Source organism: Bufo gargarizans, chromosome 10 (assembly GCF_014858855.1).
Source record: "Bufo gargarizans isolate SCDJY-AF-19 chromosome 10, ASM1485885v1, whole genome shotgun sequence".
Taxonomy (NCBI): Eukaryota; Metazoa; Chordata; class Amphibia; order Anura; family Bufonidae; genus Bufo; species Bufo gargarizans.
Genome location: NC_058089.1, coordinates 8264534 through 8291490, shown reverse-complemented (window position 1 = coordinate 8291490; position 26957 = coordinate 8264534). Strand labels below are relative to the sequence as shown.

Below are 26957 nucleotides of genomic sequence, written 5' to 3'. Positions count from 1 at the left end.
AGTTGTCGTATCTGTTCCCTGGAAAGCTGGGTGACGACCATTATAGCAGCACCTAGGTGTGGAAGAAAAGCTCTCCTGGTGGAATGATCCATTAGCTCGTTCTGCACTCGGTGGCCGTGCAGCTGCTGTCAAAATACAACCCCCAGCATGTCCCAACATGCTTGGAGTGGTATCCTTCCAGCAGCTGGACGTCCATAGAGCGCAGCAGAGGCGGCAGCTTTACTCCTGACACGTGGAGCTTCCTGCGGGGTAACACTGCTTCTTTGTTTGCACTGAACGCCTCTGTGTAGCCGTATAGGGAGTTGTTTGTTAGATACACCCTCATCTAGTCAGGTCTGGAGGGGGCGGTGGCCTAGGACGCCCCCTACGGTACCTCCCTCATGTTTAAAGGAGCTTCCTGTGTCTGTAATAAAAAGTTCTACAACTTTCTAAGTCCTTACAGCTTCAGATCTCTGCTTGCTGTCAGTGAGTTTCTCGCAGCTCTGGGTTTGTTGCAGTTGTATCCAGTGTAGACCATCTTTTGTAAGAGCAACATATCAGCAGTACACATCTCTCTCCTGCCCTTTTTTTTTTCGTTGCAATGTATCAGTGCAGGTAAGGCTACTTTCACACCCGCGTTTTGGCTTTAGTGTGCGAGATCGGTTCAAAACGGATCAGTTTTGCCCTAATGTATTCTGAATGGAAAAGGATCCGCTCAGAATGCATCAGTTTGCCTCCGTTCAGTCTCCATTCCGCTCTGGAGGCCGCCTGCAGCGTTTTGGTGTCCACCTGACGAAGCAGAGCCAAACGGATCCGTCCTGGCACACAATGTAAGTCAATGGGGACGGATCCGTTTTCTCTGGCACAATAGAAAACTGATCCGTCCCCCATTGAATTTCAACGGAGTTCATGACTGATCCGTCTTTGGTATGTTACAGATAATAAAAACGGATCCGTTCATGACGGATGCAGGCGGTTGTATTATTGTAACGGATCCGTTTTTGCAGTGTGAAAGTAGCCTAAAATGTACCCGTCTGGAATCCAACCAGTTTATGGGTATAACTGTAGCAAAGACTGGGTATGCCATTAGGGGGGCCTCCTATATGTAGAGGTTTGTGGCTCGTGGCAAAATCCAGACACAGTCCTACTATGAATTGCTGCGATTTTCGGCTGTGTAGCTTGGACAGATGGAGGTCTCAGTTGCGATTAGTGGTAAAACCTTGTGCATTTCTTGACTATGCGACAAAAACGGCTACGAGTCCGACTGGCGGTGGTCTCGCTGCTGGGACCTTCGCTGTAATGGAGGAGAACTAGGCACCTCTGTTTTCTGCCTCGGTGGTCATAGGTTAACGGTATGTGGTCGTTCTGCATTTTAGTACTTGCCTCCCCCCCAGCTGCCTCCCTCAGGGCCCCACCTGATGATTCTAGATGTTTCTGCAGTGTCACTCTTTGTATTGCTGATGCCTGGTTTGTATCCCAGTGACACCCACAAAGTGCGGAGTCAGCTGCAAAGATTAAGCTGAGTTCTCCAAAAGGTGGATCCAGTGCAGAGGGCCGGGAGGGGGGTGGTACATTTTTTTTAACAGGCCTTTGCACTTGTTATTTTTTTTTTATTTAGTTAGTTAAGTAGTTAAATATCTTTAGTTTGTATCAGCAATTTGCTGGGCTGCATCACAGCCCTATCTGTAAGTGGCCTCCTAGCATTGCTTACTCGGAGTACAATGGTGGGATGACAGTGAAGACTGACACATACTGAGCAGCGGCAGAAGTGGGCAGCAGTCGATGCGACTGCATGACTTTACCAATGTAGCTCCAATTCAGGTTGTACGGATCGCTGGGTGGCAATTCAGCCTTCAGTGGTTAAAGGGGTTGTCTCATCTCAGAGAATGGGGGCATGTCGCTAGGATATGCCCCCATTGACTGATAGGTGCAGGTCCCAACTCTGGGACCCGCACCTATAACGAGAACTGAGCCCCAAAAGTGATGGAGGGTGCACTGCGCATGCGCAGCTGCCCTCCATTGGTTTCTATGGGGCTGCCGAAAATAGCAGAGCGCTGGCTATTTCCTTCCAGCTCATAGAAGTGAATGGGAGCAGTGGCCAGTCATGCGTGGTGCGGGTCCCAGCCGTGGGACAATGGGGGTATATCATAGCAATATACCCCCATTGTCTGAGATGAGACAACCCCTTTAATGGAGTAACCAAGAGATAATTGAAAAAGAGAATATTTCAAGATGTGACATAGGAGGACGATTCAGGATCCGGCTTTCCAGGTCGTTCTTTGAGTGGAAAATGTTCTTTTGAAGAATCTCTCCCTTTCTTGGGACTGGATGAAGTGTGAGTCACACATTAGGAGCCTCGTGTGTCGTTATCATATTTCAGTAATTCTCATAGTCTCCACTCCGTAAGTGGGGGCATCATCTTTGTATACAGTCTTAGCCCCCCTTTGGGTCCTAATGCCATCTCCCTCTCACCTGGCTGCAGGATCTGACTACACAGGGATTGTTTGTAGTCTGTAACCGTGGAGACGCACCAGTCTCCTAGGAGTTGTGTGCACGGAACGGTAGGATAATTTTAGTCCATATACTCGCTATTTGCAAAGCTGCTAATTTGTATATGTCGTGCACTGAATCAGTCAAGAAGTTGTGCCTCCGTGTGGGATCTGCAGCGCAGGTCATGGCCACAGGACACGAGATCCTAAACAGGTTGGACAGGTCTGTGTCTATCCACAGGCTGTGTACATTGCTCCATACAGGTCTGATCTGCTTCATTTCAGTATTCCAAGCACATCTTTTATGCGCTGTGGTTGGATTCAGGGCGCTGTGCTTTTTTGGGAGGGGCTTTGTTTTTATAACCCGACAGAGTCAGGTGTGATGATGTTTTCACCGCCTGGCGTGTCAAAGTGCTGAGTAGTTCCAGAAAGAGCTTTGCCTCTAGGTGTAACGGCAACGCCCCCATTGCTCCTAGAGGCTCATTTGCATCTAATAGAACATCATCATTTTTCTCAGCAATGCGAGCACATATGAACATGGGACCAACATGGATGCCTTCAGCTGCCAAGCGCACATGTAACTGATCAGCCAGTGTCATAGGTATAAACTCCTGACAGATGCCTTTTAAAGGGGTTCTCTGGAAATTAAGAAAATGAAAATACTTTAATATATATTACTTTATTATAAATATATTCCCAAATACCTTTCATTAGTTATAACTGCTTGTTTTGTCTTGGGAGCTAACATTAGGAGAAATAAAATGGCCGCTGTCCTTTTAGTACACACAAAACCTGTCCTAATCGCACAGGAGGACATGCTACTTCACAGCACTGAGCTACAGAGCTGCCTCATCCTCCTCTTCTACTTGTCAGGGATTATGATCCTGAATATAGTTTAATGTGATCGTCAGCTGAATCTCTGTAAGAATGGAGTTCATGAGGAGACATGAAGTACAGAGAGGAGGGTGGAGGTAATGAGTAGCAGCATCTACAGTCTCCATTACCACAGTCTGTCCTGTCCGTCCTCTGTGTACTTCATGTCTCCTCATGAACTCCATTCCCTCAAAGATTCAGCTGAAGATCATATTAAACTGTATTCAGGATCATAATCCCTGACAGGCAGAGCAGAGAGGAGGATGAGGCAGCTCTGTAGCTCAGTGCTGTGAAGTAAATTGTCCTGCTGTGTGATTAGGACAGTTTTTGTGTCTACTAATAGGACGGCGGCCATTCTATTTTTCCTAATGATTGCTCCCCAGACAAAGCGAACCAATATAGCTAATGAAAGTTTTTGGGGAATAAATTTATAATAAAGTAGTATTTAGGCATTTGCATTTTCCTAATTCCCGTAGAACCCCCTTTAAAGTGACCTCTGGCTGTAATAAATTTGTGAGGTGACGCCACAAAGCTACATAAAAAAAAAATCGCACATCCAGCTGCTATGCTTTGATCTCATCCCTGCTACTTTTGCAGAAAACAGCACTGAATAGCGCATGTGTACCGCCTCCTATGCTAAATGAGGCATTAGTGGACATTTTGATCAAAAGGCATAAGCCCACACACCACGCCAAGGTTGCCTCTACGAGTGGGTCCTACTCTAAAATTGGTGTGGCGCTTGCACAGTGACCACCCACGCTGTGGCGCCAATCCGGCAGGCAGTGGGACCCAGCAGCCAAACAGCAACCCTGCTGCCCGACTGTTATACCTAGCACCGGGCCCCACCAATCCGCCAGAAAAACGGCACAGTGACGCCACAAAGCACTTGAGCAAAGTGCCCTCTAGCATTCTCACAAGACCCATGCTCCTTCTGTCCGTAGATGTCTTGATAATGAAACCCCCACACTTTCTGGCCATAGTCTTGAACGCACAGAGGAACCATTCATTGTAATGATCTCTGGGGCTCCCAGAGCCAAAGTCCGTATGTCTTTGTGTTGCAACCATTTATTGAAGGGACTTAGAGAATATAGTGTGCCCGGGTGCTGTGGTGGGGTGTGCCAACCTAGCAAACAGATGTCACCTTCCTTTAGCTCTGAGGGATTATTGGAGGCTTGTCTGTTTCTCTTCTTGTCGAAGTCCTGACACGGGGGTGGAACAATGCTCTATTAGTGTGATAAACTCTGATTGAACTTTTTCTGTTTCTTCTGCAGCAAAGCTGACAACTGCTGGAGCGCCCATGGAAGGGAATAAGCATGCAAGTGATAAGAAGGGTGAGTTGCAGCGGTAAAAAATACCATAGACTGCTTGAGAGTTTGGCTTCACAGTGACATGTGTTGCAATGTATTTTGATGGTGTTGCAATGCAACACATGACATGCTGCGACTGCAATGTGACATGTTTCAAAAAATCTATACATGCTGGATTCTTTGTCGCACGTTGTGCCTGACTCTTAATCCATTTACAGTAATGCGAGTCTCGCACGACATGCAACTTGCCTGCTCACTTATCTCCGGCGCTGCCATAGAGATGAATAGAGCAGAATTGAGCTTTTTGCACTGTAGTAATCGCTGCTGTTTTTGTGTCACCAGATAAACTAACCGATCAGATAATGCAGAATCCTCAGGTTCTCGCTGCTCTTCAGGAAAGACTTGACAGCGTCTCCCAGACACCATCAAGCTATATTGAAACGTAAGTCACGCGACAATGTGACCAAGATCCTTCAGAAAACAACTGACTGATTACCCATATAGCACCCACATATTCCACAGCGCTGTACACAGATTGTAATCACTCACTACCAGGAGCTCAGTTTAATCCCTTTCTCTCTCACACACAAATTCAGCATATTTGTCTTTCAGTCAACATTCTGTCTTGTTGTTAAAGAAGAACTGTCACTTCTCCTGTTTTAGTAACTATTGGCATTCCCCATGTAATAATAATTCTGGAGCATCTATTCTTATCACTCTGTTGTCATTCCTCTGCTGTTCCTTGTAGAAATGTATTAATGAATTGCCAGCTGTCTGCAATAAAGGTTCAACTGGGTGTTACCAGTGTGCCACTGTAGGGCACACTCCCCAACAGGTAACACCCATATGGACCTTTATTGTAGACTGCTGGCGAATCTTTCATAAACGTCTAGTAGGAATAATAGATGAATGACACAACATAGTCATATGAACGGAAGCTCTAGAATTATTACATGGGGTATGCAAGTAGTTACTAAAACAGATGTGTGACACGTCCTCTGTAACATTTTATGCCACTGCTTTTCAAGACTGCCGATCGGCAAAACTGTCTAGTTATACAGCAGTATAGTCATAGGTATACTATACATTTACATCACTGTATCATGGCTCATGCACACGGCCGTAGCCGTTTTTGTGATCTGCAAATTGCGGATCCACAAAACATGGATACTGGCCATTTGCAGAACGTCCTTCCCTCTATAGGATTGTTTTACCTTGTCGGTAAAACAGACAGTAATAGGACGTGTTCTATTTTTTTTTTTTTTTCCCGATGCCGTTGATCAGACATACGGATGTGGACAGCGCACTGCTGGAGGCGAATGTGTCCCCATCTGACCTGCAGAAAATGTGGATTGGATGCGGACAAAAAACACGATTGTGTGCATGAAACCCTAACGCTGGGTTCACACCTGAGCGTTTTACAGCGCGTTCAAACGCGCTGTAAAACGCTTAAGACATGAAAACCAATGCTTCCCTATGGGAATGGTTCACACCTGGGCGTTTTACAGCGCGTACGAACGCGCTGTAAAACGCCCGACGCTCAAACAAGTACTTGAGCTTCTTTGGGGCGTTTTGACGCGCGTTTGTGGCCATAGGACACTGCAGTCAATGACACAAACGCGCGTCAAACGCGCGTTTACTATTACAAAAAACGCGCGACAAAAACGCGCGTTTGAGAAACGCTCAGGTGTGAACCCAGCGTAACTCTGTTTGCCGTTCAGTTGTCACAGCCACGGAACATCTGCCGGTTTTCAGTTTTGGAGATTGGAAAAACTGGGTGACGAGTACCATGGATGCGCTATCGGCAGCTGTTTTGCTTGTCACAGTCGCCCAGAAAACCTTGGAGCATTTGGGAAGAAGGATGATTGATATAAAATACTGAACTGAATGGGTTTTATCTTTCCCCTAAACAGTTTACCAAAAGCAGTGAAGAGAAGAATCAATGCATTAAAGCAACTTCAGGAGAAATGTGCACACATAGAAGCGAAATTCTATGAGGAGGTGCATGAGCTGGAAAGAAAGTATGCAGCCCTGTACCAGCCCCACTTTGAGAAGGTATGCAGAGTACATGTCATCCTATACCATATGGCAGACGCCCTGCTGTTCAGACTGACTTCATGTTATTTACATGTAAAATGATGCGGTAACTAGATTTAACATGCTGTTCCGAATAGAGCACCTGTGTGTTATTTTGCCTTGATGGCTACTTTTGGTGTGTTTTTTTTTTTTTTTTTTTTTTTTTAAATTCTTTATTTTCAAAATTTTCCAATCAAGATACAGAAAAAACAATAGCCTGTTGGCCATAAATTGGGGTAACGCCAAGTCAATGGCACTAGTACATAGGCATTACAGATAACAATTACTTAAAGTAACATCATGTAGCCATATAAGATACTATGCACAATTATGTATTGTAAAGGATTGAAGAGAAAGAAAAGGAAAAGTGGGGTTATAGCCAGAGGAGAGAGAAGAGAAGGGCAGGGGGGTTACTTTTGGTGTTTTTAGTGTGTTTTATCCCCCCGCCAACAGGAGCAAATTGGCTCTACTCTGTATTAGAGTTGTTGCGGGTAACGAAATATCAATACCCAATCGATACTTTAGTCCCGGTATCAATAAGATACTGGGATTTGACATTTATTGATACTAGACTGCGCTACTGCGTAGCCTATTATCACAGAACATGAGCGCGCTGCTGTCAGCGCGCTCATGTTCCCTCAGCAGCACAGGGGATAAGGAGTCGCTCTCTCCCTCCCCCCTGTCCTGCTGCTGCCAATAAGAGGGAGGGGCGGGCGCACTGCGCCTCCAGTGAAAGTTAAAGGGAACCTGTCACCTAAAAAAAACACCTCCCAAACCACCAGCATTACCAGCAGTATGTTTTTAAAGATCCTTTTCTTCCACTGGCCAGATGCACCAAAATCATGAAAAATAAACTTTAATCCCCTGCATGCGCTATGTAACAGCAGAGTTTGAAGTCGAGGGGGCAGCGGCCTCCTTGCTTAAAATCAAGATCACCACGCCCCCTTTCTCTGCTTTAATACAAATACAGGTGCTGGCAGCAGAATCGCATAGCCGCGATCAGCGGCAGTTAACCCCTCGGGTGCGGCACCCAGCTATGTGATTCTGCTGCCGTCACCTGTTTTAAAGGTTAATTATCATTGGTCGCGCTGTGCTCCATCCCCCCTCAACCCCCCAGTATTAAAATCATTGCTGGCAGTGGCCACAGGGTCCCCTCCTCATTGGTGGCAGTGACAGCTTCTGATCGGAGCCCCAGCAGTGTAATCCTGGGGCTCCGATCGGTAGCCCTGGCTGCCATGGTAATCTCCCTTCTGCTGTGTGTACTATGCACAGGGCAGCAGGGAGAGTGTGAAGTCCTATTCAGCCTAATAGAGCTCTTTTACCCTGGGTTCACACTTGAGCGTTTTACAGCGCATTCCTACGCGCTGTAAAACGCACAACAAGGAGAAACCAATGCTTCCCTATCAGCATGGTTCTCACCTGGGCGTTTTACAGCGCGTACGATCGCGCTGTAAAACGCCCGACGCTCAAACAAGTACCTGACCCTTTTTTTGAGCGTTTGTCGCGCGTTCCCGTACAATAGACTTTCGGGAACGCGCGACAATGTGTGCACGCCTGTCTCTGTATGCGCGCTTGTAAACGCCCGTACAAGCGCGCATACAGAGCGCTCCTTTCGGAACGCTCAGGTCTGAACCCAGCGTTAGAGTTAATAGGACAAGGGATGAAAAGATCCCAGGTTCTAACCCCTAAGGCAGCTGTTTAATAAATAGAAAATGTAAAAAAAAAAAAAAAAAAAAAGGTTAAAAAAGACCCACGAAATTAAGTATAAATCCTTTCCCAATTTTACATATAAAATATATATAAACAATAAATAAATATATTACATATCACCAGGTCCAAACTATTAGAATATTAAAAAAATCTCCTATTCAGTGAACGCCAGAACAGAATAAAAATAACTAAAAACTGCGTGTTCACCATTTTTATAAATGTGTAATGCACGCAGCTTTTTTGGCGTGGTATTGAGTATCGCAATACTTTTTTATGGTATCGAAATCGAATAAAAATTTTAGAATCTCAACAACCCTACTCTGTATAACTAAAAAATATCATTTTAGCACGCTTAAGCTACATGCACACGAACGTATTTTGTTTGTGTCCGTTCCGTTTTTTTTTTTTGTTTTTTTTTTTTTTGCGGATAGGATGCTGACCCATTCATTTCAATGGGTCAGCAAAAAATGCGGAAAGCACACCGTGTGGTTTGTCCATTTTTCGTAGCCCTGCTAAAAAAAAAGAACCAGTCCTATTCTTGTCTGTTTTAGGCATTGTTACAATGGATCCGCAAAAAAAAAAACTGATGGAATACGGATGTCCATATGTAGCAGAACATCCGTGTGGATGTGAGGGGATGCAACAAATTTTCAAATCTGCCTATTGTCAATTTGCAGACTTGTCACAGATGTTCACTGCAGATTTCTCCCCATCGATTTGTGTTGAAATCCATAGTGAATTTGCAGCAGATCTCGTCCCTTATGTCTGGACTCGCACTGTTCTGCTCTGTTTCTGCGCTGCTGACTCTGGGGCCCTCCACTGCACCTTATTCCGGTTGAGAAGTCTTTTGGTCAATCAATCAGAGAAAAATCTGAGAAAAAAAAGATAATAATGTACTAGCAAAATAGATGCAAGCTATATATATATATATATATATATATATATATATATATATTAGACTAAGCCCTCACTCTGATGTAATAAAATCTGAGACTCTTAGCCCAGGCATGTCCAAAGTGCGGCCCTCCAGCTGTTGCAAAACTACAACTCCCAGCATGCCTGGATAGCTTACAGCTATTAGGGCATGCTGGGAGTTGTAGTTTTGCAACAGCTGGAGGGCCGCAGTTTGGACATGCCTGCTTCTTAGCCAATATATTTTGATCAAAACACATCTCTGCCCACCTACCCCCGCCAGGTTAGGCAGGTCCTACACTAAACCTACCTATGCCTTAAGGCATCTATGTTCAGGAGCGCAGATGCTGCACATATGGTGAGCTGCTCCTGTCACCTCTATATGCATCCAGCAACCAATGAGAGGAGGAGCAAGCACACCTAGATGTACCACCTAATCAAGGCGGCCTGTTTGATAGGAAGGGCAAAAGTGCACAGGAATTTTACTCCCAAGATAAAATAGGAGCGCATTTACACTTGAAGTTGCCATTCCCTCAAACATATACTACATAATAAACAAAAATTACAGAAAAGAGAAAAAGCAAAGATAAAAACATCCTGCACGATATGATAAATATGCAGATTTTCCCAGCTAAATTGATTGATTTTTCTTTTTTTCTGCTAAAAAAAATAAATAAAAAATCAGATGTCTGCTTTCAACATCTAAAGGGCCCCTGAAGAGTTCTGAGACCCCCTCTGATTGTTGAAATGAAGGATCAGAATGTTAGTTAAATTTTTATGGAAGCCAGCTCTTAAATAATTTGACCCGTTTGGAAGCAAATCGACCTTATGATAAAGATTTGAGTGGCTTGAACCCTTTATATCTGAAGCTGCCATAAACGGGTAGATGAATTAATGTTTTTTGTTTTGTTCCTGTGATTTTCTTTCCAGAGGAATCTCATTGTTTCAGGACAGGAGGAGCCATCAGACGCAGAGTGTGAATGGCACAGTGGTGGCGAAGAAGAAGACAAAGACAAATTATCAGTAAGTAACCAGAGATTGCACACTAATTCACCCCCTGAACAAAATGTTGCAGTTTGTATCCATGGAATTAACTATATATCACATTACTTATCCTGAGTTATATTATGTTATACTCCAGAGTTGCACTCACTATTCTGCTGGTGCAGTCACTGTGTACATACATTACTTAGGGCTCTTTCACACTTGCGTTGTTCTTTTACGGCATAGAGTTCCGTCGTCGGGGCTCTATGCCGGAAAAATCCTGATCAGGATTATCCCCATGCATTCTGAATGGAGAGAAATCCGTTCAGGATGTCTTCAGGACCGAAATGTTTTTTGGCCGGAGAAAATGCTGCCGCATGCTGCGCTCTTTGCTCTGGCCAAAAATCCTGAACACTTGCCGCAAGGCCGGATCCGGAATTAATGCCCATTGAAAGGCATTAATCCGGATCCGGCCTTAAGCTAAACGTCGTTTCGGTGCATTACCGGATCAGACGTTAAGCTTTTTCTGAATGGTTACCATGGCTGCCAGGACGCTAAAGTCCTGTTTGCCATGGTAAAGTGTAGTGGGGAGCAGTATACTTACCGTCCGTGCGGCTCCCGGGGTTCTTCAGAGTGACGTCAGGGCGCTCCACGCGCATGGATGACGTGATCGCATGTCATCCATGCGCATGGGGCGCTCTGACGTCATTCTGGAGCCGCACGGGCGGTAAGTATACTGCTCCCCGGCTCCCCACTACTACTATGGCAACCAGGACTTTAATAGCGTCCTGGCTGCCATAGTAACACTGAACGCATTCTAAAGACGGATCAGGCTTCAAATGCTTTTAGTTCACTTGCGGTGTTACGGATCCGGCATTTAATTCCAAATGGAGTACACGACTGATCCGGACGCAAGTGTGAAAGAGGCCTAATACTGTACTGATCCTGAGTTACATCCTGTATTATACTCCAGAGCTGCACTCACTATTCTGCTGGTGCAGTCCCTGTGTACATACATTACTTAGGGTCCATTCACACATCCGCAATTCCATTCCGCATTTTGCGTAACGGCATTGCGGACCCATACATTTCTATGGGGACGCTCAACGTGCAACCCCGATCTGAAATTGCGGACCCACACTTCCGGGTCCGCAATTCCGATCCTGAAAAAAATAGAACATGTCCTATTCTTTTCCGCAATAGCGGACAAGAATAAGCATATTCTCTTAGTGCTGGCAATGTGCGTTCCGCAAAATGCGCAACGCACATTGCCACTGTCCGTGTTTTGTGCATCCTTACATTACTTATCCTGTACTGATCCTTAGTTACATCCTGTATTATACTCCAGAGCTGCACTCACTATTCTGCTGCTGCAGTCACTGTGTACATACATTACTTATACTTTATTTATCCTGAGTTACATCCTGTATCTTACCCCCAGTGCTGCATTTTCTTAGACTCCAGTGCTGAAATCTCCCAGCGCTCCTTGCTGTTTCAAAGTCTGCTCAGTGTTGGTTCTTGTGACTCTTGGATGTTCATGTCAAAACATTGCAGAGAATCCAATATGCAGCTATAAAAATGTCATCATCTGTTTTAACAATTATATTCAGTTTTTTTTTTTTTTTTTTTTTTTTTTTTTTTTTTTTTTTTTTTTAGGAAGATGTTAAAAGCAAAATGACCATATCAGACGCACCAAATACAGAAGACCCCAAAGGGATCCCAGACTTCTGGCTCACAATATTTAGGAATGTAGATATGATTAATATATCTTTACAGGTAAGACATTTCCGGTTTATAGCTTGGGGAAATCAATGTTTCAGTATTGAGTTAAGTTAGAAGTTTTTCCATGAGCGAAACTGATTGTTCTGTGATTGTTTTGGATTTTTATGACATTATCTAGTCAGTTTGATAGTAAAATCTATTTAACTCCTTGAAGGGGTTGTCTCACTTTAGCAAATGGCATTTTTCATGTAGAGAAAGTTAATAAAAGGCCCTTACTAATGTATTATGATTGTCCATATTGCCTCCTTCGCTGGCTTCTTTCATTTTTCCATAGCATTATACACAGCTCGTCTTCAGGGGTTACAGCCATCACGCAGATACCAGAGACGGGAGCTGCTGCACATGTGTAACCGTGTGGTCCCGGCCAGCATCTTTTTCTATAGTGTGCAAGCACGGCCACCACTGCTGGGTTACAGCGTGGTCATAACCCCTGGAAACAAGCAGTGTATAATGTGATGGAAAAACGAATCCAGCCAGCAAAGGAGGCAATATGGGCAATCGTTATTCATTAGTAAGTGCCTTGTATTAACTTTCTCTATACAGTAAGGGCTCCTGCACACAACTGTGGTTTTTGGTTTGCATCCGATCTGTAGTTTTTGCGGCTCAGTTGTGGATCCGTTCACTTCAATGGGGACCGCAAAAGATGTGGATAGCACACCGTGTGCTGTGTGCATCCATATGTCTGTTCCACGGCCACAAATTTTGCATCAAGGGGTCAATGGGCTAAGCCACCATTAAATATATTTATTGTATAGATCACAAAAATGAAGCCTATTTGTCATTTTCATGCTGTTTAATGTCGACTTGCATAGTATGGTGTTACTATGTTAATCAATGTGCACGTCCATCCCCTGAGTGCTGATGGACAGGCATGCTCGGTCACTCTCCTTACACCCAGCATACTTATCCTCTATTAGCTCCATGCCAGCCAATAGAAGTAGCTTTCTAACCGGTTTGTAAGAGAAGGAGATTATGTCCAGAGCACAACCCAGCAGCACCAAGGGGGAAACATGGAAGCAAATTACTTTAAAGTCGCTATTGACAGTCATTCTGGACTTCTGGGATGAAAATGTTTCATGTGGTAACACCTTTAATTCCTCTTAACTTTTACATTTCCTTTCACTGTAGTTATTTCCAAGTTTATTCTTCTTATAGGAGTATGACGAGCCAATACTAAAGCACTTGCAGGATGTAAAAGTGAAATTCTCTGAACCAGGGCAGCCAATGGTGAGTAGTTTGGGATTGTCAAGGTTTTCTCTGTTTATTTCTAGTACTTAAAAGGCTTTTCCAGGAATTATTTAAAATGACTGCAAGCGACCTGCCTTGGAATGTGAGCAGTACTGGTTGCCTCCACTTGTGGGAGGGCTCTCAGCAGCGGTGCAAAACTGATCAGTTTTGCCCTTAATGCATTCTGAATGGATGAGGATCCGCTCAGAATGCATCAGTTTGCCTCCATTCCGTCTCCTTTCAGCTTTGGAGGCGGACACCAAAACGCTGTTTTCAGCGATTTGATGTCCGTCTGACGAAACTGAGCCAAACGGATCCGTCTTGACACACAATGTAAGTCAATAGGGACGGATCCGTTTTCACTGACACAATATGGTACAAAAGAAAATGGATGCATGCCGTTGTATTATCTGAACGGATGCGTTTGTGCAGATCCATGACGGATCCGCACCAAACGCGAGTGTGAAAGTAGCCTTAGATTGCATGTATCAAATGTCCAGATCGATTGTGTATGGTTGGGTAAATTTCCACAAGGTTTATTACTAATCATCCTGATTATCCTTCATTATTTTACAGGCTTTCACATTAGAGTTCCACTTCGAACCTAATGAGCATTTCACGAACACTATTCTGACAAAAATCTACAAGATGAAGTCGGAGCCGGACTCTGCTGATCCCTTTTCATTTGAAGGCCCTGAAATTGTCGATTGTGAGGGGTAAGATGATTTGAAGCAACTGTGCTTTGTCTAAGGGTTCTCTGTGTGAAAGTGAATGGAGCTGAGCTGCTCTCGCAGCTGGTGATTGCACTACTATAGGAGGGAAGTATTTTCATACAGCTCTTTTCTGATAACAGGTGCACTATCGACTGGAAAAAAGGAAAGAATGTCACAATTAAAACCATAAAAAAGAAGCAGAAACACAAGGGACGCGGCACCGTAAGGACTATAACCAAACAGGTTCCCAATGAGTCCTTCTTCAACTTCTTCAGTCCTATCAAAGGTGAATCCTCAACTTCTGTTGCCTGTGATCCAATCCACTTCTGTTCTTGGCTCACATAATAAGCTGGATCAGTGGACTATTCATTTCTGAAGGTCTGAGTATGGTCAAGTAGCCAGAGACACATCTTTGATAGTAACATGCGTCTATATGTGGGGAGATCAGTATGTAAATTACACACGTCATAGATTCTTTACTCATATATTTACATGTGGTGATCTGTTTTTTTTTTTTTTTTCTCTTCCATTTTCACCCCAGTATCGGGAGACGGAGAAGACTTGGTAAGTCAGATGTGTGCATGTTGTGTGATACAAGTGGATGTAAAAAAAAAATATATAAATAGTTTGGAATATACTAATAATAGAGGTTCAACCGTACTGCTTTTCTGCAGGGGACCAGTAAGTAAATGTCAAAGTGCATCTCATTGACAACATCATTTGATAATCTTTGCTTTTTGTTTACAGGATGAAGAGATGGAGAATTCTTTAGCTGCTGACTTTGAACTCGGCCACTTTTTCCGGGAAAGAATAGTTCCACGAGCTGTTCTGTATTTCACCGGAGAAGCTATTGAAGACGAGGACAGTGTAAGTTGATGTGGCCAATGCTCCATTTGCTACTGGTGTTAAGCATTTATTATAGGAAACCTGCCACCTGTACTATGCTGACCGCAACATAGTATAGTGTCAGACCCGCTGATTTCAGCAGGCTGTTGCTGTGTGATGGCAGTCAAATACTTTGAGTTCCAGCACTGCAAAGGAGATGCGTGACAAACTGCTGAAATCGTCACTACACTATGCTGCCTTCAGTGTGGGCAACATAGTAGAGGTCAGGTTCTCTTTAAAGGGGATGTCTTTTCAGAAATTACACCTTTCAGAATTCAGCTGCATATATATAGTGGGGGCCCAATTTTCTTGCAGGATGAATAGATATAGCAGTCTGTGGGATAATTGTTAGCATCCTGTTCCCCAGAAAGGAATTAATATATCATTGATTGTCCAGGATTATATGTGCAACCCTGCTGTAGGTTTCTTTTGTGAAGATGGTTATTGACTTATTTTATTTTTTTCTTTGTAGTTTGAAGAAGGGGAGGAAGGAGAAGAGGAGGTAGGTTTGCCTCCTTTAAATTGAAAAAAAAAAAAAACTCGAACTGGAACACTCCTGGCAAAACTGTGTTCTGCCTGGGGACTATGAACGCTATAGAGATTAGTCGTCTTTCACCCCCACATGCATTATTAAGTGCACTGTTCCTTCACTTATTAAATGGCATTCCTTGAAATCAATGAATGTCATGTAAGGTCATCTTAAATGAGAGTTGGTCTATGTAGTGGCTTCATGCTGTCTGGTAGTGAGGGAGGAGGAAAATATAATTCCCCCCTGCCCCTTCTGTTTAGAAAATTCCTTTGTATGCATTCACACCGAGCTTCCAGTGTATATCGGCGCCAAAAGGATTTCCTGACTTATCAACAGATGCCTAAAGGTGGATGTAGATGACCCAACAATTTCCAGATTATTGGGAACGACTGTTCCTGCAAACTCTCATTTCCAATAATCTGGCCATCTAAATGTGGCGCCGATCGCTCAATGAACGAGCAAAACACAAATTCATCGGGTGATCCTATCGTTCGTGCAGGCACCGCCAATCATAGTTTCCGGGCGGCAGATCGTGCGGTCTAAACAACGATTTGCTGCTCAGAAAGAATGATTCTGTATGGGGACTTGGGATCCATAGAGCAATGCCTGATCCTTATACTGTGAAGGAGATCGCAGCATGTAAATGCAGCAGTCTCCTTCACGGAGTGAGCAGCCAACTGTCGGAAAGGAACGCTTCCTTCCCGACAATCGGCCCCTCCATAGTTCCGTCTAAACAATGTATAGCCAGTGTCATACATTGCCTATAGGCTCCATGTAAACAAAAAATAAAAAAGTAGACCGTGTGGTATTAGAGTAGCACAGCATATAAATGCACTGTTATATACAGCAGAAATTATATACAGGCCCAGTGGTGGCCAAAAGAACATTTCTTTTGGCTTCTGTCTGTTAAATGCAGTTCTAAGGAAACATTAGTCGCATATGCCAAAATTACCTTTTAAAGGGGTTTTATGGGTCTTCTATATTTTATAACCTTCTCAGAATGTCATCAAATTATGGTCGGTGGGGGGAGACGAAGCTGTGCCTAGGCCATGTGACCTAGACGTTACTGGCCTAGGAAGAGGCCGCGGCGCTCGCCATAGTGCCATGGCCTCCTCAAACAGTTCACCGGCAGGCATGCCAGGAGTCGGACCCCCACCGATTAGATATTGACCTCCTATCTTGAGGATAAGTCATCAGTGGAGAAGACATGGAGACACCTTTAACTGGACATGTGTAATTTGATATAGTGATTGTATAATATAGAGAAGTAGTGTTGAGCGAACTTGTGTTTTAAGTTTGGCGTCTAAAGTTCAGGGTTATCGTAGTATCCCGTTATGGATTCCGCTACCACGGACCATAACGGGATACTTCGATAACCTGAGCTTTAGACGCCGAACTTAAAACACAAGTTCGCTCAACACTAGATGAGGCCTCCTCGGGGTATGATTTCCAGAACTGCTTTATCGCTAGTCGCTGAACATTTTGTGCTGCATTCAGGACGTTGGTTTTCATGTCTGCTCTGGTTTTAGGAAATGGAAGGTGAAGAGGAATGTGAGGAAGAAGAGGATGAGCCAAATGCTGTTAAAGTAGGTTCTGCCGAGCCGTAATCGTATTATTGCTTCAAATCCTAAGGATTTTATTTTGTTAAGGGTCCATTCCAACGTCTGCAATTCTGTTCCGCATTTTGCGGAACAGAATTGCGGACCCATTTATTTCTATGGGGCCACACGATGTGCTGCCCGGATCCGGAAATGCAGACCCACACTTCCGGGTACGTAATTCCGTTCCCGACAATTGCGGACAAGATTAGGCATTTTCTATTAAGTGGCGGCGATGTCCGGTCCGCAAAATGCAGAACGCACATTGCCGGTGTCCGAGTTTCATGGATCCGCAAAACACACACGGACGTGTGAATGGATCCTAAGGGGGTTAATGACATGAGTAGTGTGGAGTGAATCGAACTTCATGTCAGGTAGATCCAAATTCGATTAGTTCTAACTCTTCGTTTTAATGTTGTATAGAGACTTTTTTCTCCATACAGCATTAAAATCTATTGCTTCCCCAGAGGCAAGATTCGTTTTATACAAAGTCGCGCAAGACTTCGGTGAATGAATTTGGTATTCAGTTCTACACCTTTTTAAAAACATTTCAAATTAGCAATCCAAATCTGGTTTCGTACCGAGGTAACAGCCGGTACCAAAGCCAACTTCAGGTTCAGAATTTGAAATGTTTTTAAAGATGTAGAACTAAATACCGAATTCATTCACCGAAGTCTTGCGCACCTTCGTGTGAAACTAATTTTGCCTCCGCGGAGGCAATACATTTTAATGCTGTACGGAGACAGGTCTGGAATAAATCAACTTTGAATCTATGATCTGATGCTCTATTCGCTTAATACTAGACCTGAGCTGTGACACGCCGGTCCGTATAATGGACAGTTCTATTTAAATAAAAATCTCCAGGTGAACAGTACTGCTGATAAATTAGTGGCGCTCATGGTTCACAGTTTAGGACCAGTCTATAGACTGATGCTTTTCTAGCAGTATAGACATGCTCAGCACAGTTTGCTATAGCCCTACCCATAATATATGGTGTTGTAAATGTATCCACTACATTGTACCTTATAGCCCTTTTATAGACAGGATAGCACCAAACCAGAATAGTCTGCAGCATGCTGCCGTCATAAATGTTGCAAATTGTCTGCGTCTGCATTTAGACATGTCCTAATCAACTAAACAGGCTCCGTGTGTTCAGCATCTGCATGTGCTTTGTACTGCATGAGCTTGCCTACCTGTGAGCTGTTTACTTCCTTGTCCACAAGGTGGCGGTGTCTGAAATCATGAACGTCTACATTTTTTTGCAATCAGTCTTCAAGGCGGAACTATACCAAAAGAAAAGTATAGCATTACATCAGTCTAAGGCCTTATGCACACTACCGTATATATTTTGTGGTCTGCAAAAAAATACAGATGACGTCCGTGTGCATTCCGTATCTTGTGGAACGGAACAGCTGGCCCCTGATAGAACAGTACTATCCTTGTCCGTAATGTGGACAATAATAGGACGTGTTCTATTTTTTTGCAAAACGGAATGCACATGGAGGAATTTCCTCTTCTTTTTTTTCGGACCCATTGAAATGAATGGTTCCGTATACGGTCCACAAAAAAAACCTGAACGGACACGGAAAGAATATATGTTTATGTGCATGAGACCTAAGGCAGAGGCACCATTGCTCTTCCCCAGTCTTGTTTTATAGGTCTTCCACTGAAATCAATGGGACTAATGTATGTACACAGTGACTGCACCAGCAGAATAGTGAGTGCAGCTCTGGAGTATAATACAGGATGTAACTCAGGATCAGTACAGGATAAGTACTGTATGTACACAGTGACTGCACCAGCAGAATAGTGAGTGCAGCTCTGGAGTATAATACAGGATGTAACTCTAAAACGGTATGAGATATATAATGCAATTTATTTGGAAAGTGTCTCAACTTTTTATCCTGTTCAGGTGATAGACACCTGCTGCTGAGCAGACTGAGACTGAGCAGAGATCAGAATGTTTTATTTGGTTAAAGTTTAGTGATGGTGACAATGGTCTATTCCGATAATGCGCCATCACTTGGGTCCCAGTAATGTCAGATACAGAAATCTCCCCTGTTTTGTATAGCTCCGCCTCTTTCTCTGCTTGATCAGATTTTTTTTCCACCCCATGTTCGCTTTGATTGATCTTTTCCATTTTTTCTGTTTAGGTGTAATGTTTTTTTTGTTTGTCATTCATACAGTCCTAGGTAAGGTTGATCACCGTTCGTGTCTCTCTCCCCCCCCCCCCTCCCCCTTCCTTTTTATCTATCTTCTTCATGTTCTGTTTCCTCTTACTCGTCATGATCACTCATCCTCCTTCTTTTGGCTTGTAGTGGGACAAATTTCTTTCTTTTTCCTTTTTTTTTTTTTTGTTTCCCCCTCACATCTGCTGCTTTTTGCCAAAACCTTTCAATATTGAATAATTTGTGTGCCCTCATAGAAAAATAACTCCTGGAAAAACTCCTTTAAATCAAGTTTTTATTTTGTTTTTGGTTGTTCAAATTTTCCATGGCATTATGGATATCCAATTTTTTATTTTTTTTAATAATCAGAAAAATCCTGCAGTTTTCACCCTGAGCCTCATAATAACCTGACCCTTCTTGTTCTGAAGAGATCACTTTTTTCAGCAGTCACCTCATTATCATTACAGGCAGGATATAACAGTTGCATATAGATGACACAGAATCCACTATTCACAGTAGGTGATGTCACAGCTCGCCTCCTCCCCCTCTCCGTACAATAACCTTTGCACAGTTCACAGAGGCGTTGACTATGCATGTTTACTCTTAAAGGGGTATTCCCATCTTACAAATCATGGCGCATCTCTAGGATATACGGTCACTGTTGGGGGGGGTTCAACGACCAATAATTCTGACATTTTAAGGGATTGCATCCACATGTTTAGTGCTGCGGCACCTTTGCTGTCTTCCCCTGCATGGCTGCCCTCCTGTCCACCCGTACGTACAGGGAAGTGTAGCATGGCCCTGCACAAGTGAATGCAGCCAGCTAAAATTTTATTAATTTTTTTGCACTGCCGGGTGCTTGGGTGCGCCATGCAGGGTAAGCTTAGTAAGGGACCCGTGCTTCTTATTCTCATGATCACTGGCCGTCCCAGAGATCGGACCCCCTCCAATCCTAAAGTGATGTAATTTCCTGGCAATACGCCCTCAGTTTATAAAATGAGAACATTCCTTTTAATTTGGCCACCATGATGACAGCGGCAGCTCACTACCATGTCACTCATACTTGGACAGTGACCCAAAGAAAGAAAGGTTCCAGCACCCGGTGTTCTTATCGTTGCTTCGTCTTTACTTGACTTAGTTACAGGTTACATCTTGTGGTCACCACCTGCGCAGGTTGACATGTTTCGAACTGTAGAGTTCTTATTTGTAACCTCGGACAGTGACCCCTCCAGCCTATTAACTACACTAATGAAAAATGTAAAGATTTCCTTTATGATGTAACCAGCCTGTACACGTGCTTAGTATGCAGTGTGTGCTTGTGTCTGTTATTACAGTCCCGTCCGTCCCCCGTCCCCCAAAAAAAAGCTACATAGGAATCTGAGTCACTTTGTAAATACATTGTAGTCACAATTCTGCAAATGTCAGAGCTGAAATCTATATAACAACAAGTACTGAGTGCAGCTCTGCAGTATAATAAAGGATGTAACTCAGGATCAGTACAGGACAAGTAATGTATGTACACAGTGACTGCACCAGCAGTATAGTGAGTGCAGCTCTGGAGTATAATACAGGATGTAACTCAGGATCAGTACAGGACAAGTAATGTATGTACACAGTGACTGCACCAGCAGAATAGTGAGTGCAGCTCTGGAGTATAATACAATATGTAACTCAGGATCAGTACAGGATAAGTAATGTATGTACACAGTGACTGCACCAGCAGAATAGCGAGTACAGCTCTGGAGTATAATACAGGATGTAACTCAGGATCAGTACAGGATATGTAATGTATGTACACAGTGACTGCACCAGCAGAATAGTGAGTGCAGCTCTGGAGTATAATACAGGATGTAACTCAGGATCAGTACAGGATATGTAATGTATGTACACAGTGACTGCACCAGCAGAATAGTGAGTGCAGCTCTGGAGTATAATACAGGATGTAACTCAGGATCAGTACAGGATAAGTAAACACTTCAGTCTGATCACTTTCTACTTTTATAATTTATCTGTAGTGATCTCCTGCAGCTTTACAATTAATGGCCCTTTCATCCACTTTTACAGTTTCCACATTTCAGGTTCTTATCATTGAATAAATGTTATAAAGCCACTACTGCGTTTGTCAGGATTGATGGATGATTTTAGGGGTGGGGGTGTCCACTTAGTAAAGCCCTACCAGGGTGCTGTTGGATTCCCCTCCACTGTGACCAGTGAAGATGCTGCAGTGTGTCTGCCTTAGTGTCTGCGATGGTCTCTAATACTGAGTCTCTTTTTTTGTTCCTGGGCAGAAAGAAGCAGTTCAGCCTGCCGAGTGCAAACAGCAGTGACCGGATGCATCTCTAGAGAGAAACCTTTCCAAATATTCAGGATTCTATTGTGCTGCAGCAGATTTTTACGTCAAGGCTTAACTTTTTTTTATGCATGATTTTTACTTCCTTTTTCTCCTTTTGGTTTTTTCTTTCTCACCTTTTTAGCCGGATGTCTACAGCTGTATTCTTAGAACTCTTTGGTCTCATTGGGGTCGGGTGGAGAAGAAGCACAGTTGAAGTCTACATGCTGTGTTTAGTTTTTTGTTTTTTTTTTAGTTTTTTTTCTTTTCCATTTTCCTTGGAATACACAGCTACCTTATTGACAAACAAAATGTAAAAAAATAAATAAAAAAAATTAAATAGTGGGGGATAATTTATCATAGACCTGCTTTTTACATTGGTCTATGATATCCCCTGCGCTGCCGGAGAATGCACTTAATTTATGATGAGGAACAGGCCTCGTCCTATATTAGACGCATCCTCCGGCAGTCCATGTGTCTAAACAGAAATCTGTGACCGCTCTGAGCTGCCATAGGTTTCTGTCTTCGTTTATGCCAGGAAACTGGCACAAATGAAGATAAATGTGCAGGGCCTGTTGCCCATTCCCCTTGTCACGCCCTCTTTTTCAGAAAGTGTCAAGGGCTGGGTAAAAATGCTGCTTGCAACAAATTTTGTCGCAGTGGTGTTTTGTGACTTTTTTTTTTTTATTTTTATGCCAGATTATTAGTGTGCACAGTCTTATCGTTACCTGCACTGGTCTGCAGCCGTTGAGACAACAGCTCCTGTTGTGTGTCGGGGCATGCTGGGAGTTGAAGTTTTCAGAAGGTTGTAGACCATGGAGGCGTCTAGTGTTTACTCACATCTAGTAACCTTCGCCTCAGGCCTCATTGGCTGCTTGTCAAGTGACAAGTTGTCTATTGGTTTGTGATGGAAAATCCCATTCAGACTAGTTTCCTTTCTCAATTTTCTTCACCAGTAATGTGCAGTGAAAGCTCTAGTTCCCACATGTGAAGATTTGGACCCCTTAATCCTTCCCTCCTTGGTAGGTGAATAACCAACCTCTTCTAATTTGCTTTACTGAAACTGATAGTAAGTGCCTGTCATTGGCATACCAAGAGAGGGTCCTAATGTCCTGAGCAAGGAGCAGGATATAGTAAATTAATAAATCGGGTTGTCCATCATTTAGGGCTCATGCACACGAGCATGTGTGCCAAGTGCCCGTGCTGTGGACCGTAAATTGCGGCACCGTCCAAATGCACACAGTTTGCTGACCCATTGACATGAAGAGATGGTCCGCACCACAAAAAAATAGGACTTGTTCTATTTTTTTGCGTTGCGGAGGCACAGACCGAAATCCCACAGAAGCGCTCTGTAGATTTCCAATCCGTGCCTCCTCTCCGCACCACACTGTATCTTGAGGATTGCCATCCCATAAAAGTCAATAGGTCTGCATCCGTGATATGGCGTGCAGACAGCTGGTGCCCGTATACAGGCACACACGCTCATGTGCATGAGCCATTATTCTGATCTCTAAAAGGGTTGTGCACGACCCTGCAGCCAAAATAGAAAACCACCAATACCCTTGGATATGGCCTGTATGGGAATAAAGCTGCTCCATCACTGCAGTATTTATTGAAGGCACTGTTCCTGTGCAGGACACCTTTAAGGTCAGACACAGACGAACGAGGTCAGTGCGAGAGAAACTCGCTGCGCTTGTCAGTGTGATTTCCTGTTCTGACCTCCGCTCCTCTCACAGGATGGCACAACATTATAATGATTTATAACTCTGAGAGACCTGAAATCTAATAAATTACACTGACAGCATTATGTCAGTGTGATGCAATAGATTCCAGGACGTGTGGGGTCCCACAGCAGTTATAAATTATAATGTTGTGCAATCCTCTGAAAGGAGCAGTTGTCAGAACAGGAAATCTTGCACTGAACTCGCCCGTCTGCATCTGGCCTAAATCAAAGTGTGTGGTTTATTTTGACCCCAAAACAGAAGCGTCCATGTAAATGGTGTCCCTAGTGAGGTGGGGTTGTACAAGGTGCACAGAGGAAAGACTGAAAATGCCTGAACGTTGAAACCCTTAAGTTAATAGATATTCTGCTTATTTAAATTGTACAGTGTATTTAAAACTCAATAAAATGTGGAACGACTGAACCTGCCACATGCAGATATTTAATCGGTCACTGTTCACACGGAGGGGCAGTGTAGCGACAGAATGTGTCATCCTGTTGTCGTCTTGCACTCCTTTATTACATGGCATCTTTCATTGACCTGTGTCAGTGGGTGACGCTTCCGAACTGCAAGCTGCAGTATATTTAAAGGGGAGGCAGCTTCCTCTTATCCTGGACAGCGCCTTTAAGACACATTTATACTCTTTACTGTGAGTGGAAGCTTAGGACAAAGGTCGTGTGCAGGGGACTGTGGCGCTTTGCCCTGAGCGGGCAAGACAATGCAGCTGTTTTGCACACTTTATACTTTAAGTGCCATGGAAGTCAATAGGAAAATGATGGCGTTCATGGCAGTTTCCTATTGACCCCCTAAGAGGATTTTTAATTTTCTGTTGAATCCAGAAGCCGCAACTTTTTGCCGGCAACCTTCTTAACCTCTTCGTTTTGCATAAGATGGAGGGCGACTGTGACGAAAACGGTGATACTTATTGACCCTTTACAGACCTGTTTGAGGCCTATAAAGGGTTAAGCATGCAGGCACACAGCTCCCTGACTCCTTAGTGGTGCCAGTTCAACAGAACCAGGACTGGCAGGTCATTCTTTGGGGGCATGCCACGCTTCCGCCATCTGTTCTGTGTGATGATTGGCTGTAGGTCACGGAGGAGCATTGTATTAATGTACCGATTTAGCGCTGGAGCCTTTATCTGGACGGGGTTCCCATTTATCGTACGTTGGGCTCTCCTTCGTGTGGTTCATGGTCCCTTTTAGTCGCCCACTGGGGGGAGGGGGGGTTGTTTGCGTCTTCTCCCGTCCCAGATACACTGGTGTCCTGGTTTAGACTCTGCTGTGTTTCATTACATTTTTGCAGGCTTCATTATTTATTGATCCATCACAGTTTCTTTGTGTTAGAATTTCTCAATTGTTTTTCAAGGACATATTAATAAAGCGAAAATGAGAAATGACTGCGCCCTCGTCTGGACTGTGTTTTTTTTTTTTTTTTTTTTTTTTTTTAACAAAAGATCTAGAACCTCAAGAAAGAAATGCAGACATTAGCATTTAGGCTACTTTCACACTCGTTTTGTGTGGATCCATCATGGACTGATGCGGTCAGATAATACAACCGTCTGCATCCGTTCAGAACGGATCCGTTTGTATTGTTTTTAACATAGCCAAGACGGATCCGTCTTGAAAGCCAATGGAGGAAGGATCCGTTTTCTATTGTCTTGCATTGTGTGCCAGGATCCTTTTTGGCTCAGTTTCATCAGACAGACACCAAAACGCTGCAAGCTCCAAAGCGGAATTGAGACTAAACTGATGCATTCTGAGCGGATCCTTGTCCATTCAGAATGCAAACTGATCCGTTTTGGACGCTTGTGAGAGTCCTGAACAGATCTCACAAACGGAAAGCCAAAACGCCAGTGTGAAAGTAGACTTATGCTTAAAGGGGTTGTCTCATCAGTTTAATGTGGAAGCTGATGCTGAGATCCTAGCAAACGACTAATGTCAGGGTTAGGCCTCATGCACACGGCCGTTGCTTTAGTCCGCATCCGAGCCGCAGTTTTGGCGGCTTGGATGCGGACCCATTCACTTCAATGGGGCCGCAAAATATGCGGACAAGAATTGGCAGTTATATTAATCCGTTCCGCAAATTGCGGAACGCACGCGGACGCCATCCGTGGTTTGCGGATCCACGGTGTGTGGACCGCAAAACACAGTGGTCGTGTGCATAAGGACTTAAAAGCAGTTGTAGAAAAACATGGCTGCTCGCTTCTAGGAACGTCCCCTCATAACGGTCGCTTCCGTTACTGCAGATCGGTTCTATTACAATGAATGTGGCAGAGCTGCAATACCTCATGTAACCTGAGGGGCAGTTGTGGCAATGTTGTTGGAAGAAAACTGCCATGTTTTTGTAATCCTGTACAAGGGGTTGTCCCACCAAAAATATTTAAAACATTTTCAAACCAACAACTGGAATACTTTTGCAATTGTGTGTGAATTAACATTTAAGATAGCCAGTGAATCATTCAATAAATGCTGTATAGCGCCACCTGCGCTTTGTTCTTTTACATACTTTTCTGTCTGAGATGGTCTCACATGCTCTCTTCTATGCTTCAACTGCCAGCAGCTGGATCTACTGCCAGAAGCTGTGACAGTGACAGAGAGAACTGCAGCAGAAAGGAGACGCCCCCCGGAACAGTGGTGGGGGAGAGAGCTGCAGCCGGAAAGATGTGCCCCCTGGAACAGTGATGGGGGAGAGAGATGCAGCCAGAAAGATGTGCCCCCTGGAACAGTGATGGGGGAGAGAGCTGCAGCAGGAAGGACATGCACTGTGCTAGGAGAGAGCTGCGACATAAAGGACACCCCCCTGAACTGTGATAGGGAGAGAGCTGCAGCAGGAAGGACATGCTTCCCCCGGAGCTGCCAGTCTGAAATAAATGTGGCAGAATGGATGTAATTATGAATGGGGAAATCTCTGGTTCCATGTTGGGTACAGGGCTGTTCTAGTGTAGAGAGACTCATGTACTGTATGATGTTAATCATGGGGGGGGACCCCCTTAATTTGCGGTCAGCAGCTCCTTTTCCCTGCAGTCAAAATGAGTTATTATATACCGTACATTAGATTCCTGAATGTTACTAGAGAAGCTGCCGCATGGTGGACGAGTATGTGCTATAACGGGTGGCAGTGGTTGAAGGTTCGTCCATGATGCGTGTTAAATCACTCTACCTTAGGGCTCATGCACCCAAAGGTATTTTTTCTGTGTGTCTGTTCCGCTTTTTTTTTTTTTTGGCCTGTATGCAGAACCATTCACTTCAATGGGGTCACACAAAAAAACGGTCTCCGTAATGCCTTTCCGACAAGGATACGACTGTTCTATTATTAGGGGTCGGCCCTTCTGTTCTGCAGAATGCACACATCTGGTAAACCTGCCCATCAGTCTGCACTTCACTTGCAAGCACTAGATGGCGCTGTAGATAGCGGACACAAGGCATCATTATACCGTACAGCTCCTGCATATTCTGTAGCATTATGCACTTACATGGGTACATGCTTTAAGAACATCAAATAATCCAGAATAATAAGCGGATTAACCACTCGAGGATTGTTCACAAGAGTTTAAAATCTATGAAAAAATGGGTAACAGAAAAGGACAGAGAAATAAGGACAAGAATGAATCGGAGTTTCCAGGGCTCACAAAGTGTGGATTCTGGAGAAGTTTCTGTGATCCAGGTGGCATAA

The 26957-nt window shown here is 44.0% G+C and overlaps 1 protein-coding gene across 3 annotated transcripts in view; it reads left to right on the top strand.

Moving 5' to 3' along the window:
- NAP1L4 (nucleosome assembly protein 1 like 4) overlaps positions 1–24682 on the top strand; it is a 28132-nt gene extending 3450 nt beyond the window's left edge. For 2 of the 3 annotated variants that reach the window (XM_044269609.1, XM_044269610.1), the window contains exons 2-14: positions 4613–4672; positions 4991–5090; positions 6562–6703; positions 10277–10369; positions 11987–12106; positions 13268–13339; positions 13916–14055; positions 14193–14338; positions 14594–14616; positions 14800–14919; positions 15410–15439; positions 16996–17052; positions 21521–24682. In XM_044269609.1, coding sequence (XP_044125544.1) covers positions 4639–4672; positions 4991–5090; positions 6562–6703; positions 10277–10369; positions 11987–12106; positions 13268–13339; positions 13916–14055; positions 14193–14338; positions 14594–14616; positions 14800–14919; positions 15410–15439; positions 16996–17052; positions 21521–21559 — 1116 coding nt within the window. In that variant the 5' untranslated portion in view covers positions 4613–4638 and the 3' untranslated portion in view covers positions 21560–24682. Of the gene's footprint in view, positions 1–4612; positions 4673–4990; positions 5091–6561; positions 6704–10276; positions 10370–11986; positions 12107–13267; positions 13340–13915; positions 14056–14192; positions 14339–14593; positions 14617–14799; positions 14920–15409; positions 15440–16995; positions 17053–19217; positions 19257–21520 lie in introns of all 3 variants that reach the window. The other variant, XM_044269611.1, reaches the window with a different exon arrangement.
- Positions 24683–26957: the final 2275 nt, after the last annotated feature.